Source organism: Bufo bufo, chromosome 5, assembly GCF_905171765.1.
Source record: "Bufo bufo chromosome 5, aBufBuf1.1, whole genome shotgun sequence".
In the NCBI taxonomy this organism is placed as follows: Eukaryota; Metazoa; Chordata; class Amphibia; order Anura; family Bufonidae; genus Bufo; species Bufo bufo.
The window spans coordinates 374,774,985-374,791,579 of NC_053393.1; the positions used below are offsets into that span (position 1 = coordinate 374,774,985).

Here is a 16,595-nt window from a genome sequence, read left to right on the forward strand (position 1 = left end):
GGACCCTGACATAACCCGCCTTTTCCGGTGCTGGGGGGAAGCGGACGTGGCTATCCCAGCCGGGCGAGAGAGCGCGGTGATTGTGTGGCAGAGTAGTAGGGCGTGGCTTAGGACGAGAGGTTTGTGCGCAGGACTAGGCAGCCAATGAGGTGCGAGCGCTTCAGGCCCGCCGTAAGAGGACGTATTGTGTGTATAGTAAGTGATGGAGGGCTGGAGAAGTGTCTTCTGTGCAGCAGCAGCCATTTTGTCCCAGCCATGACTATAATTTGATGCGCGCTATTGGTACGGGCAGGACGGGTGTGGTGGGACGGAGAAGTGACTCATAGGCCAATAGCAGCGAATCAGGTGCCCGCTCTTATGTCTCTTCGGGCCATTGGATGATGGAAGCAGCCTCCTGATTGGTTGTCATGTGCCAAAGCCTCTCCCTTCACTTAGCATAGCACAGAGTAATGCTATGACACACTCTATATATATATATATATATATATATATATACACACACACACATTTTCATTTAACCCCTTTATGAGCCAGAGTAGTCCGAGCAGGGCACCCTGCCCACCCCCAATGGTCCTGGTGACTACATCTTGCACCCTGTCCTATACACAGAACTAGCATTTAGATGATGTCCTGAAGGGAACAGTGCTGTAGATGAGTCTGAAGGAGGGGGCACCGCTGTAACTAAGAGGGAAGAGGTTTGGGCTGTCCTGCGACCACTGCTGGAGGAGGATGTGGGGGCGGTGATGTCCTGCGACCACTAGGCTGTGCTTTTACTACTGGTGCTAGGGAATCTTGAGAACCTGCTGTGAATGCAGGAGAGGGTAATGGAAAGGGGGACACTTGAATGGAGCAGAGCTTCGGTTCCGGGGGGCACCGCTCCATTTATATGTACAAAATAGGAACGTGCTGCGGATTTCCCCTCTGGTGGCCTGTCCTATCACTGGCCATACACCTTACACTCGGGTGAACTGAACGTCCTAATTTCAGAGGACCTGCCCGACCATCTAATAGTTATGAAATGTGTGGCCAGTGTTCGTTTGGCAGGTGTTGGGAGAAGAAAAGATCGGGCATGTTACATTTCAGCAGGTCCAATCCTTTGTCCTTAAGCCAGAGCAGTGGCTTATTCCTCTCTCCACTGAAAGTAATGGGCAGGGGTGGTGGTCGGCCATAGGAGCATTCAGCAATTTTTGTGGCACTGCTCCCATTAGGATTTTTTGCCTAACGCTGTACATTTTATTGTATGCAGATAAAGTCCTCATTGAGCAATGGAGGAAAAGGGTGAAAATCCGTCTTCTGACTCGCAGAGCAGTGACGACTTGGTGACAAGGACACAGGCACCTGACAAACAGCCATCTCTAACGCCAGCCATTGGTCAGCAGCCCCCCGTTTTACAGCTTGGTGGTCTTCAGTACTTGATCCTGGCTGCAGGGCAGCCGGTCACTGCATTACATGGAGCAGGGATTAATGTAGTGCCGATTGGGAATAACATATCTATACTACAAGCCAATGGTCTCCAAGTGCCCTTTATTCAGACAGAGGGTTCTCCGTCCTTGGCAGGTCTGCCCGCTGGGGTTAAGCCTACCACAAGCCAAGCCAGGAGCCTGCAACCTCAGATACTCCAGCTTGGCGGACTTCAGCCTTCTGCAGTCCAGGCTGGCACTTCAGTTCAGACCCTTGGACTTAAGCCACAACCTTACCAGCTCAGTGGACTCCAGGCACAGTCAAGTAGGCTCCAGCCAGCCACAGTCCAGATTGGTCCAACAGGTCAGCCCATTGGGCTTGTTCAGTCACAGTCCTTCCAGCCTAATGAATACCAAATACACCCGATCATCTCGAATGAGGTTCAAAGCTATGGAATCCCACCTGTCTCTTATGAACTGACTACGCAAACCACCTCAGTGAAGCAAGTGAACAGACAGCCTCAGGACAGCAGGAGAAAGGGTGCAAAATCGAAACCTGAGTTGGTTACGTACGTGGATGTCACATGTAGTGCTTACAGTATTCCCAAAGTGAAACATACCTCCACCAACACCACCAACCTCAATAAGAGTATTGCCACTCAGGCAGACATCCCCTTGAGAAATAAAAGCCAAGGTGTCCAATGTCCAGAAGGTGGGAGCTCATATCTTCGAACTCTTCACACCTTCCAGGAAAGCTCCACACAGGCAGAGCAGACGGCCTGGGGTAGTCACGCTGCTGTTCAAGATGGCGATCCAGCCCTCCAAAGGAGTGTTATGTTTGTACAGGACATGGGACCGGTGGTGAATGCATTACCTGCCTATGAAGCTTGGGAGGCCGATCAGTTATTCCTGGAGGACCTTCAGAGAATAGACAGGCACAGATATATGTTGTACGAGCCTGTAAGTCTTTTGTAATGCAGTCTTCAAGATGACTAAGCAGATATGTTGTGATATGAAGTCGGAGGTCTAGACATGTTAGACATATTTCACTATCTTACTCCACCTCTTGGTCTACTTTACACCAATGTTTTGCACAAAAAATGTGGTTAAATTAAGCCAATGTATCCCACACCCACTAAACCACTTTTTGAAACGGCCTATAGAGGCACAAAAAGTGTCTGAAACCCATAATAAATGTTGTCTAAGACATGTCAACATCTACATTAAAGAGTTTGTCCAGTCTTTTATAGCGTTGGGCCTATCCTTAGCATAGTCCGTCAGTATCTGATCGGTGGGGGTCTGACATTCCTCACCTTTGCTTCTGCAGTAGTCCACACACTGGGTCTATCCATTGTTCACTGCCGCATTGCTCCTGTTCATTTCAGTGGTTACCAGCTCTGTCCTCTACACAATGGATGAAGCTGTGGAGTATCAGATCTGGAGCTGCTGCAGAACAGCTGATCGCTGGGGGTGTCAGAACCCTACCGATCCGATACTGATCAATATACAAGGAGTGGACAACCCCTTAAATGTTCTTCTGCATAATGGTAGATGTGATGTGCATTCTTGATTTGGCCCCCACAGTAGAAGCATAACTGTTACAATCTCCCATAGGGCTCTATGGTCACTTCCACATATTACTTCTGCAAGCTGCTATGCCCCTTTTCGTACTATGCCATCAAATGTTGCATCGCCACACATTATGCTACGTACTCAGTCCTTCACCACTTCCATAATGCTCTCGGTGCAGAAGACACTGGGGTCCGTATTTGTCAGCTTCTGCGTGAAGGATGGAGTAAGATAGTGACATTAATGTGTTTAGCACTGGATGGAGGTGCCCAGTCACTGGCTACATACAGTAAGGTGGAAAGAGCCTATGACCAGAGACACTTGATTAGGTTGCACTGCCATAATGGGGAATCATAATCCAGGGTCCCTCGCTTAGTCACCGAAATCTACTATAGGGTTAAAAGCAATCCCTTATTAGTGAGGACCGGTTCCTAAAATGAGCTGAAAAAGTGAGATGAATTTTGCTTGAAGGGCTAATCCAAGACTAGTACAGACCTCCTAATGGGCGACCAGCGATGGTGATTATACTTACCTGGTCCCTGCTGCTGGGTATGGTCTCTGTTGCTCCTGGGCTGGCTCTACCTTTCCCTGCAGGGCTGAAATCAACATCCTTCGATTGGAGGCGGGGGGGGGGGGGGGCTGACAACTGCAGCCAATCACAGCCCGCAGCAGTGACCTGCCCCCCCCCCCCTCCCCTTGTGGCACAACAACTGGTCACATGACGCAAGGAGAGCAGGTGATTGGCTGCAGCGGTCATGTGTCCCCCTGTTGAAGGATGTTGATTTCAGCCCTGCAGGAAGAGGAAGAGCTGGTGCGGGAACCACAGAGACTGGGACCAGGTAAGTATGATCACCACCATGGGTCGGCCACTCTGGGAGTTCTGTGTTTTAGTCTTGGATAACCCCTTTAAGGAGGAATGTTTCTTTCCAGGGTCAGATTCAGTTTGATGACGTGGCCATCTACTTCTCCAAGGATGAGTGGGAATATTTGAGCGAAGAAGACAAAGACCTCTACATGGAGATGATGGTGAAGAATTACCGCACCCTCCACTCTCTCGGTAATACAAGGGTGTTTGTATTGTCTGCATCCTTTTGTTTCTGCCCCTTTCTTAGGATTTCTTGTATTGGTTCAGATGTATAGTAATTGTGTATGTATACAGTGGGGCAAAAAAGTATTTAGTCAGCCACCAATTGTGCAAGTTCTCCCACTTAAAATGATGAGGCCTGTAATTTCCATCATAGGTATACCTCAACTATGAGAGACAGAATAAGAAAAAAAAATCCATTAAATCACATTGTCTGTCTGATTTTTAAAGAATGTATTTGCAAATTATGACGGAAAATAAGTATTTGGTCAATAGCAAAACTTAATCTCAATACTTTGTTATATACCCTTTGTTGGCAATGACAGAGGTCAAACGTTTTCTGTAAGTCTTCACAAGGTTTTCGCACACTGTTGCTGGTATTTTGGCCCATTCATCCATGCAGATCTCCTCTAGAGAGGTGATGTTTTGGGGCTGTCGCTGGGCAACACAGACTTTTAACTCCCTCCAAAGGTTTTCTATGGGGTTGAGATCTGGAGTCTGGCTAGGCCACTCCAGGACCTTGAAATGCTTCTTACGAAGCCACTCCTTCGTTGCCCGGGTGGTGTGTTTGGGATCATTGTCATGCTGAAAGACCCAGCCACATTTCATCTTTAATGCCCTTGCTGATGGAAGGAGGTTTTCACTCAAAATCTCACGATACATGGCCCCATTCATTCTTTCCTTTACATGGATCAGTCGTCCTGGTCCCTTTGCAGACAAACAGCCCCAAAGCATGATGTCCCCCCCCCCCACCCCCATGCTTCACAGTAGGTATGGTTTTCTTTGGATGCAACTCAGCATTCTTTCTTCTTCCAAACACAACAAGTTGAGTTTTTACCAAAAAGTTCTACTTTTGGTTTCATCTGACCATATGACATTCTCCCAATCCTCTTCTAGATCATCCAAATGCTCTCTAGCAAACTTCAGACGGGCCCGGACATGTACTGGCTTAACCAGGGGGACACGTCTGGCACGGCAGGATTTGAGTCCCTGGCGGCGTAGTGTGTTACTGATGGTAGCCTTTGTTACTTTGGTCTCAGCTCTGCAGGTCATTCACTAGGTCCCACAGTGTGGTTCTTGTGATCATTTTGACCCCACGGGGTGAGATCTTGTGTGGAGCCCCAGATCAAGGGAGATTTTCAGTGGTCTTGTATGTCTTCTATTTTCTAATAATTGCTCCCACAGTTGATTTCTTCACACCAAGCTGCTTGCCTATTGCAGAATTAGTCTTCCCAGCCTGGTGCAGGTCTACAATTTTTTTGTTTCTGGTGTCCTTCGACAGCTCTTTGGTCTCGGCCATAGTGGAGTTTGGAGTGTGACTGTTTGAACTTGTTATCAGTATAAAAGACACCTGTTCACAATCTCAAACGGGTGCCATTAATACAGGTAATGAGTTGAGGACAGAGGAGCCTCTTAAAGAAGAAGTTACAGGTCTGTGAGAGCCAGAAATCTTGCTTGTTTGTAGGTGACCAAATACTTATTTTACCGAGGAATTTACCAATTCTTTAGAAATCCTACAATGTTATTTCCTGTATTCTTTCCCATCATTCTGTCTCTCATAGTTGAAGTGTACCTATGATGAAAATGACAGGCCTCTCTCATCTTTTTGAGTGGGAGAACTTGCACAATTGGGGCTGACTAAATACTTTTTTGCCCCACTGTATATTAAAGCTTATTTAATCTGACCTCAGGTAGTCCAGACATTCTGAAAATGTCCTATGACTGAATGATAGTCTGGAGCCTATCTGAAGGGTATTTAACTGCAGCCACCATACGTCAATGACTTACTTATGCCACTGGATTGTAGATGGAGCAAGCTCATAATGTAGCTTTTCAGTTGCATTGCTTTCTCGGGAGCATCCACAAAAATTGCAAGGAGGTATAGCATATCCTAGAGGCGATCATTTCTCGGAAGCATACACACATATGCGATGGCTGCAGTATCACCACTGAGACTGCACGATACTAAACAGTCCTGCATAAAGTTTGTGGGTAACACCTATTGTGACGTGTGCTATCTTTATACATACACAGGATGGATCACTGTCAAGCCACCACTGATAACTATGATAGAACAAGGAGAAGATCTCTATGAAAAGTACCCCAAAGACTTTGGAAGTTCTCAGATTCCTGGACTCGCCAGAAGAGGTCAGTATGACTACCTCATTAGAGATGAGTGAATCGAACACTCTCTAAAATCAGCTATTTTGAGCAGCAAGGGGCCGACCCACCGCTCAATTGACTCCCCTCCCCCTTGATTGACAGAGCCGGGCATCTCGAACCTGTGCTGTTGCTCTGAGTAGTGGAGAGGATCTGCTGCAGCTACCTGAGTAGTGTAGATGCCGACTGTGCATGCGTCCCTCCACTTCCCTCTGTACCCGGACCTTAGCACCACATGAACAAATTCTATTAATTGGAATCAACTTGCTCATTTCATACATACAGGAAAACTGTTTATAATATATCACCTCCCATCTGTGTGGCAGAGGGCAGGAGGGATAGAGGGGCATTATGAGCCACTGCAGAGACTCAGCTGTGCCCTAATGGAGAAAAGCTAAAAAGTCACCCTACTGAATGGAGTCTGAAGGCTTATGTTGTTTTCCAGGAGATAGAAAATCTGTTTTCAAAAAGCCTTGAAATGGGTTAAAGTTAGCCCTGGTGCCTTGCAAGGACAACATCTCCATGGAGTTTCTATGTTCTTCCCAAGTTTGCTTGGGTGTCCTGCCACACTCCAAAGACATACTGATAAGGAACTGTTTGGCACTGCTCCAGTCCCCCTGCTCTCCACTTTCTGGCAGGGCAATCTGGTGACCTCTTCCCCCATACAGTCTAGCTGAAATTCCTGCCATGATGAAACCAGCAAGTTCAGCTGGCCTTTTTCCTAATGTGCATTGGCATCTTTAGGGTTTAGGGTTTTCCCTTTAGCAGCCCAACAGAGGATATTAACCACCTCCGGACCGCTGTACGCAGATTCGCGTTCCGGAGGTGGCAGCCCTGCGCTCAGCGACGCATATACGCGTCATCTCGCGTGAGCCGGGCTTTCCTGTGAACGCGCGCACACAGGCGTGCGCGCTCACAGGAACGGAAGGTAAGAGAGTTGATCTCCAGCCTGCCAGCGGCGATCGTTCGCTGGCAGGCTGGAGATGTGTTTTTTTTAACCCCTAACAGGTATATTAGACGCTGTTTTGATAACAGCGTCTAATATACCTGCTACCTGGTCCTCTGGTGGTCCCCTTTGTTTGGATCGAACACCAGAGGACACAGGTAGCTCAGTAAAGTCCCACCAAGCACCACTACACTACACTACACCCCCCCCCCCCGTCACTTATTAACCCCTTATTAGCCCCTGATCACCCCATATAGACTCCCTGATCACCCCCCTGTCATTGATTACCCCCCTGTCATTGATCAACCCCCTGTAAAGCTCCATTCAGACGTCCGCATGATTTTTACGGATCCACTGATAGATGGATCGGATCCGCAAAACGCATACGGACGTCTGAATAAAGCCTTACAGGGGCATGATCAATGACTGTGGTGATCACCCCATATAGACTCCCTGATCACCCCCCTGTCATTGATCAACCCCCTGTAAAGCTCCATTCAGATGTCCGCATGATTTTTACGGATCCACTGATAGATGGATCGGATCCGCAAAACGCATACGGACGTCTGAATGAAGCCTTACAGGGGCGTGATCAATGACTGTGGTGATCACCCCATATAGACTCTCTGATCACCCCCCCTGTCATTTATCACCCCCCCCCCCTGTCATTGATCACCCCCCCCCTGTCATTGATCACCCCCCCCCTCTGTCATTGATCACCCCCCCCTCTGTCATTGATCACCCCCCCCTCTGTCATTGATCACCCCCCCCTGTCATTGATCCCCCCCCCCCCCCCCTGTCATTGATCACCCTCTGTAAGGCTCCATTCAGACATTTTTTTGGCCCAAGTTAGCGGAATTATTATTTTTTTTTCTTACAAAGTCTCATATTCCACTAACTTGTGACAAAAAATAAAATCTCACATGAACTCACCATACCCCTCACGGAATCCAAATGCGTAAAATTTTTTAGACATTTATATTCCAGACTTCTTCTCACGCTTCAGGGCCCCTAGAATGCCAGGGCAGTATAAATACCCCACATGTGACCCCATTTTGGAAAGAAGACACCCCCAGGTATTCCGTGAGGGGCATATTGAGTCCATGAAAGATTGAAATTTTTGTCCCAAGTTAGCGGAACGGGAGACTTTGTGAGAAAAAAATAAAAAATATCAATTTCCGCTAACTTGTGCCAAAAAAAAAAAAATTCTATGAACTCGCCATGCCCCTCATTGAATACCTTGGGGTGTCTTCTTTCCAAAATGGGGTCACATGTGGGGTATTTATACTGCCCTGGCATTCTAGGGGCCCCAAAGCGTGAGAAGAAGTCTGGTATCCAAATGTCTAAAAATGCCCTCCTAAAAGGAATTTGGGCCCCTTTGCGCATCTAGGCTGCAAAAAAGTGTCACACATCTGGTATCGCCGTACTCAGGAGAAGTTGGGGAATGTGTTTTGGGGTGTCATTTTACATATACCCATGCTGGGTGAGATAAATATCTTGGTCAAATGCCAACTTTGTATAAAAAAATGGGAAAAGTTGTCTTTTGCCAAGATATTTCTCTCACCCAGCATGGGTATATGTAAAAAGACACCCCAAAACACATTCCCCAACGTCTCCTGAATACGGCGATGCCACATGTGTGACACTTTTTTGCAGCCTAGGTGGGCAAAGTGGCCCACATTCCAAAGAGCACCTTTAGGATTTCACAGGTCATTTACCTACTTACCACACATTAGGGCCCCTGGAAAATGCCAGGGCAGTATAACTACCCCACAAGTGACCCCATTTTGGAAAGAAGACACCCCAAGGTATTCCGTGAGGGGCATGGCGAGTTCCTAGAATTTTTTATTTTTTGTCACAAGTTAGTGGAAAATGATGATTTTTTATTTTTATTTTTTTTTCATACAAAGTCTCATATTCCACTAACTTGTGACAAAAAATAAAAACTTCCATGAACTCACTATGCCCATCAGCGAATACCTTGGGGTCTCTTCTTTCCAAAATGGGGTCACTTGTGGGGTAGTTATACTGCCCTGGCATTCTAGGGGCCCAAATGTGTGGTAAGGAGTTTGAAATCAAATTCTGTAAAAAATGACGAGTGAAATCCGAAAGGTGCTCTTTGGAATATGGGCCCCTTTGCCCACCTAGGCTGCAAAAAAGTGTCACACATCTGGTATCTCCGTACTCAGGAGAAGTTGGGGAATGTGTTTTGGGGTGTCATTTTACATATACCCATGCTGGGTGAGAGAAATATCTTGGCAAAAGACAACTTTTCCCATTTTTTTATACAAAGTTGGCATTTGACCAAGATATTTATCTCACCCAGCATGGGTATATGTAAAATGACACCCCAAAACACATTCCCCAACTTCTACTGAATACGGAGATACCAGATGTGTGACACTTTTTTGCAGCCTAGGTGGGCAAAGGGGCCCATATTCCAAAGAGCACCTTTCGGATTTCACTCGTCATTTTTTACAGAATTTGATTTCAAACTCCTTACCACACATTTGGGCCCCTAGAATGCCAGGGCAGTATAACTACCCCACAAGTGACCCCATTTTGGAAAGAAGAGACCCCAAGGTATTCGCTGATGGGCATAGTGAGTTCATGGAAGTTTTTATTTTTTGTCACAAGTTAGTGGAATATGAGACTTTGTATGAAAAAAAAAATAAAAAAATCGGCATTTTCCACTAACTTGTGACAAAAAATAAATTCTAGGAACTCGCCATGCCCCTCACGGAATACCTTGGGGTGTCTTCTTTCCAAAATGGGGTCACTTGTGGGGTAGTTATACTGCCCTGGCATTCTAGGGGCCCAAATGTGTGGTAAGGAGTTTGAAATCAAATTCTGTAAAAAATGACCTGTGAAATCCGAAAGGTGCTCTTTGGAATATGGGCCCCTTTGCCCACCTAGGCTGCAAAAAAGTGTCACACATCTGGTATCTCTGTATTCAGGAGAAGTTGAGGAATGTGTTTTGGGGTGTCTTTTTACATATACCCATGCTGGGTGAGATAAATATCTTGGTCAAATGCCAACTTTGTATAAAAAAAATGGGAAAAGTTGTCTTTTGCCAAGATATTTCTCTCACCCAGCATGGGTATATGTAAAATGACACCCCAAAACACATTCCCCACCTTCTCCTGAGTACGGAGATACCAGATGTGTGACACTTTTTTGCAGCCTAGGTGGGCAAAGGGGCCCATATTCCAAAGAGCACCTTTCGGATTTCACAGGTCATTTTTTACAGAATTTGATTTCAAACTCCTTACCACACATTTGGGCCCCTAGAATGCCAGGGCAGTATAACTACCCCACAAGTGACCCCATTTTGGAAAGAAGAGACCCCAAGGTATTCGCTGATGGGCATAGTGAGTTCATGGAAGTTTTTATTTTTTGTCACAAGTTAGTGGAATATGAGACTTTGTATGAAAAAAAAAATAAAAAAATCGGCATTTTCCACTAACTTGTGACAAAAAATAAATTCTAGGAACTCGCCATGCCCCTCACGGAATACCTTGGGGTGTCTTCTTTCCAAAATGGGGTCACTTGTGGGGTAGTTATACTGCCCTGGCATTCTAGGGGCCCAAATGTGTGGTAAGGAGTTTGAAATCAAATTCTGTAAAAAATGACCTGTGAAATCCGAAAGGTGCTCTTTGGAATATGGGCCCCTTTGCCCACCTAGGCTGCAAAAAAGTGTCACACATCTGGTATCTCTGTATTCAGGAGAAGTTGAGGAATGTGTTTTGGGGTGTCTTTTTACATATACCCATGCTGGGTGAGATAAATATCTTGGTCAAATGCCAACTTTGTATAAAAAAAATGGGAAAAGTTGTCTTTTGCCAAGATATTTCTCTCACCCAGCATGGGTATATGTAAAATGACACCCCAAAACACATTCCCCACCTTCTCCTGAGTACGGAGATACCAGATGTGTGACACTTTTTTGCAGCCTAGGTGGGCAAAGGGGCCCATATTCCAAAGAGCACCTTTCGGATTTCACAGGTCATTTTTTACAGAATTTGATTTCAAACTCCTTACCACACATTTGGGCCCCTAGAATGCCAGGGCAGTATAACTACCCCACAAGTGACCCCATTTTGGAAAGAAGAGACCCCAAGGTATTTCGTGATGGGCATAGTGAGTTCATAGAACTTTTTATTTTTTGTCACAAGTTAGTGGAATATGAGACTTTGTAAGAAAAAAAAAAAAAAATCATCATTTTCCGCTAACTTGTGACAAAAAATAAAAAGTTCTATGAACTCACTATGCCCATCAGCGAATACCTTAGGGTGTGTACTTTCCGAAATGGGGTCATTTGTAGGGTGTTTGTACTGTCTGGCCATTGTAGAACCTCAGGAAACATGACAGGTGCTCAGAAAGTCAGAGCTGCTTCAAAAAGCGGAAATTCACATTTTTGTACCATAGTTTGTAAACGCTATAACTTTTACCCAAACCATTTTTTTTTTACCCAAACATTTTTTTTTTATCAAAGACATGTAGAACAATAAATTTAGAGCAAAATTTATATATAGATGTCGTTTTTTTTGCAAAATTTTACAACTGAAAGTGAAAAATGTCATTTTTTTGCAAAAAAAATCGTTAAATTTCGATTAATAACAAAAAAAGTAAAAATGTCAGCAGCAATGAAATACCACCAAATGAAAGCTCTATTAGTGAGAAGAAAAGGAGGTAAAATTCATTTGGGTGGTAAGTTGCATGACCGAGCAATAAACGGTGAAAGTAGTGTAGGTCAGAAGTGTAAAAAGTGGCCTGGTCATTAAGGGTGTTTAAGCACTGGGGGCTGAGGTGGTTAAGCACTACACAGCGCCCATTCCAATCATTGATAGGTCATTTCTTTGCGGAACAGGAAAGGCCTCCCCAGAGAGGCTTTTCTTTAAATTTTATTTTTTTAAACCATTCACCACTTTAATTATTAGAGGGAGGCCCCTATATTAATTCAGAATTCATAAACCTAATCCTTGTAAGGTCCCTTGGTATAAATAGTCCCATCCCAAGATCAAATGTGTGACCAGCAATATCTTCACAAATGGTTTAAAAGCAGCTGAGGGAAAGTGGGCAGTTGGGTTGCAGAGGCCAAAAGTCTTTCCTGATGATGATGAACTTTGCATGTGTGTGGCTGCTTAGTCCACCAGACCTCCCATTCTCCCGGCAACATCTCCCACCATCTCTTTTACACTTGTGCCAGTGGACATACCAGCATCATCTTTGGAGGTAAAGGGAACTTGTCACCATGAAAATGTTCTCCAATCTACTGGCATCACATCTTGGAACAGCAGGAACTGAGCAGCTTGATATATAGTTTGGTGTAAAACTCTTTTGTGTAACTTATTATTATTTTTTATTGTAAACCCCGCTCATTCAGGGTTTAGGAGTCCAGTGGAAACTGTCCTTTTATGAGTGTAAATATAGCTGCCAATCACTGATAGGACCTACCAAATGACAGCTGGGCCCAGAGACAGTGGAGATTTATATGAATAGTATTTTTTTTTTTAAATTAATATTATTTTTACTACCATAATTTATATGAAACTAATTTATATATTTTTTTTTTATTAGTTTTCCCCCAAAAAACAATATATCAATCTGCTCAACTCAGCTTGCTCTATAACACTATGTGGGCAGATCAGACTGCCTGATCATCATGATAGGTTCTTTTTAATGCTTATTTTGCATGAATTTATTATTAAATATATATATTTTTTTTCAATATGTTGTCCAATTTCTTTGCTTCCTTTCAACAGATTTAACCGGCATGAAGACTGTAAATTCCATTGAAGAGAACTATAATCTACACAAGTTCTCCGAACGGTTGACGAAAACCATTGATGATTTTCTAACCTTCTGCATAGAGCAAACTGAAGATATAATGTCAGGGGCCGCAACAGATCTTTATGCGCACCCGTATGGATCGGGGCCATTTTGTGAAGTGAACCCATTACTCGGCCGAAAGCCAGCTGTAGATGAGAAACCATTCAGGTGCTGCAAGTGTGAAAGGCGCTTCAAGCGTTTTTGTGGCCTTGTCTTGCACCAGAAATCTCACGCTTTGGAGAACGGCTTCTCTTGTTTTCAGTGCAGCATGCCGTTCAAGAATGCAAAAGCCTTGTTGAAGCACGAGTTGACTCATACTGGAGAAAAACCATTTATATGCTCCAGATGCGGGAGACGTTATGCTTCCCAACAGGCCCTCGATAACCATCTTGGAGTAACCTTGAAAAAGAATCCATATGTTTGCTCAGAATGTGGGAAACGCTTTGCTAAAAAGTACGCCCTTCACAAACATGAAATGATACACAACCGAAATAAACCTTTTGTGTGCTCCATCTGTGGCAAAGGCTTCATGGAGGAGGAGGACTTTAGCGAACATCAGAGAATTCACATGGAAGAACAGATACACATATGCGATTTCTGCGGCAAGCGCTTCAGTAGCAAGACAAGCTATGACAAGCATCGGCAGGAGCACATAGGCTCACAGTTACTTCCTGATTTTGAACAGCAAGGTCAGCTTCTTCTCCTCAAGCAAATTCAGGAAGGCGCGTCTGTTCTGCCAAAGGAACTGGAACTCCAAAGCTGAGGGAGAATGAGCTGGAAGGCCATGGAAAAAAGATGTAGTACAACACCGTCTACAAGCATCAAAAGCCTTAAAGGGAAGCTGTCATCAACTTTATGCTGACCTTTCTGAGGGCAGCATAAAATAATGACAGAAATGCTGATTTCAGCAGTGTGTCACTTATCAGCTAAAAGTAAGTGGTTGCCGAGAACCAGTATCATAATCATTGCAGCCCAGGCCTTGAAAAGAGTCAAATCTACCTGAGAAGAGTCCTGGTTATTCATAATCTCCTGCCCTCCTCACCCATCTGCTGATGATTGGCAGTTCTCTCCTAGAGAGAAAGGGAGAAAACTAGGTAGAAGACTGTCAGTCATCAGCAGGTGGGCAGGAGAGCAGGAATTCATGAGTGACCAGGGACTCTTCTCAGGAGGCCGGGACTCTTTTCCAGGCCCAGTCTGCACTGATTATGATGTTGGTTCTCGGCAACCACTTAATTTTAACTTATAAATGACAGACCGCTGAAATCAACTCACCTGTCTCTACTTTATTCTGCTGTTAGTATGGGCAACATAAAGTTGGTGACAGATTCCCTTTAAGTGATTGCAGTGTTCATATGCCACCTTGTTTGCACCATGTGCTTGGGTCACCAATAAAAATGTCTGTTTACTCAGGAAGGAGTAAGACATATTTTTCTAGAGTTTTGCAGTAAATGTGTTGTATGTTTTACAATAAGGCAGTAGAAAACTAGTTGATGTACAAAATAAAGAAGCTTTGGCTGCCTTGCATTCCTGTTTTCTAGCTGAAAACATGGTATCGGAATAAGGGCTGATATGAAAGAGGAATTGTATTGAAATGTATCTTCTGACGTGTCCTATGGGTCTTAGTAGCATCCTTTATTTGGGTTTACCATGACCTCCATCATGAAAGGATTCCAATAATTGAACCTCTCTGCCCATTGGAGGTGTCCTATCAGTTGAAATTTTTAAAATGCTTTCAATCAACCAGTGTTAAAATTCTTTCCAAAGAATCTCCAAGAGGCGGTCTACAAAGTGTTTGGAGCCCAGCTTAAAAAAAAGTTGCTGTACTTTCATACAATGTTCACACGGTGCAGTGTGGTAAATACACTCCACACTGAACACAGAAGGGAAGAGGTATTAGGCCTGGAACCTAGGGAAAGGAAAAAGGTCACACCTAGTGAGTCCCTAGGCCGAGCCCTGACTGCTATCCGTATGAACAGACCCAGATGGTAGGAATGTTCATATGCAGGAACCTAAGCCCTATCTAACCCTAACAGGGCCCTGCAGATAGTGTCAGGACATGGATGGCCTATTCCTTCCCAGATGAAGGAATAGGAGACCCCCTCAGGCATAATATCAGCAGATAGGGGAAAACAACAAACAAAGAAGATAAACTTAACTTCCAGAAGTATGCGGACGAGCAGGAACTGAGAGAGAACCAACACCAGGACTTCCACAAACAAGGAGCTATCAACCGCATAGCATGATGGGTGAGGCCGGACTAAATAGAGGAGAAGGAATGAGCAGTTAAGCTACACCTTAGACAAGAGGTGTGGTCATCCCCAGCAACAACACAAAAAGGTGAAACCAAAGAGGCTGTCAATCACATGCAGCCAGTCAACTCGATCTTCTAGTTCCTGTCACAGGCGGAACCGCGACACATTGAAAGCAATCTGCCTCCGTCCACCTAAAAAAAAAAAGCTGTAAAGTCATGGCCACTAGGGGGGGGGGGGGGCCTCACTTCCACCGAATTTGCCTGTTAGGCTAGATCTGTTTCTAGTATGAGTCGGATCTAGCCTATGGGGGCATGTCCGAGCGAGCTGAGCTCCTGAGCCTGATAGAAGCACTGCCTCTACACAGCTTTTGAAGAGCAGAGAAGTTCTTGTGTCTGTAAGGGTGCTTTCACACTGCAGCAGAGAATTCCGGCAGGCAGTTCCGTCGCCAGAACTGCCTGCCGGATCCAGCAATCTGTATGCAAACGGATGCATTTGTGAGACGGATGCGGATCCGTCTCACAAATGCATTGCAATACCGGATCCGTCTTTCCGGTTGTCATCCAGAAAAACTAATCCGGAATATTATAATTTTTTTTTTACAGATTTAATGGTCTGTGCATGCGCGGACGGAAAGAATGGATCAGTTTTGCCGAAACACTTGGGGCTGGATCCAGCATTAATGCATTTCAATGGAAATTAATGCCGGATTCGGCATTCCGGCAAGTTCAGGATTTTTGGCCGGAGAGAAAACTGCATGCTGCGGTATTTTCTCCGGCCAAAAAATGTAAGAGGGACTGAACTGATGCATCCTGAACGGAATGCTCTCCATTCAGAATGCATTAGGATAAAACTGATCAGTTCTTTAACGGTATTGAGCCCCTAGGACAGAACTCAATACCGAAAAACAAAAACGCTAGTGTGAAAGTACCCTTAGTCTGATCTCCCCTCCTTATCAGCTTTCTGAACTCCCTAGAAGACAAATATACTGGGAAGTGAGGTCACTGCAGTGCAGTGCTGGGAGATTTCATAGCAGGGACAGCCCCCTGCTTGTGAGAAAAATGCATCTAGCTGTGCAGCTGAAGAGGGGAATAATTAGGCTGAGAAATACATTAGGGAACCCCCGAAAAGACCTGTTTCTTTACAGTAAGGAAGCACAGCCTTTATGCAGACTTTATTTTGAAAACTCAGGTATGCTTTAATGTGTTAATAGATATAATTGCTGGTAACTCCCCTCTAAAGCATGTTTACACATCCTGATTTAGCATGGTGGTGGAGCTTATAAGTTCATTTTTGAGAATGAAACTTAATAGACTTGTCTACCAATTAATGTGAAAGTCTTACATACATTGTAC

The 16,595-nt window shown here is 44.8% G+C and overlaps 1 protein-coding gene across 6 annotated transcripts; it reads left to right on the top strand.

Annotated features, from left to right (window-relative positions):
- Window positions 1–3: 3 nt before the first annotated feature.
- LOC121001155 (zinc finger protein 333-like) lies at window positions 4–13,911 on the top strand. Of its 6 annotated transcripts, none has more exons than XM_040432096.1 (5): window positions 4–76; window positions 1,247–2,360; window positions 3,900–4,026; window positions 6,088–6,201; window positions 12,925–13,911. In XM_040432096.1, the coding sequence occupies exons 2-5, from the start codon at window positions 1,266–1,268 to the stop codon at window positions 13,752–13,754; spliced, it is 2,166 nt and encodes a 721-aa protein (XP_040288030.1). In that variant the 5' UTR covers window positions 4–76; window positions 1,247–1,265; the 3' UTR covers window positions 13,755–13,911. The 6 variants fall into 6 exon arrangements, with proteins under 6 accessions (XP_040288030.1, XP_040288027.1, XP_040288026.1 ...); XM_040432093.1 differs by having other exon boundaries at window positions 40–119; XM_040432092.1 differs by lacking the exon at window positions 4–76 and adding an exon at window positions 78–195.
- The last annotated feature ends 2,684 nt before the right edge of the window (window positions 13,912–16,595 follow it).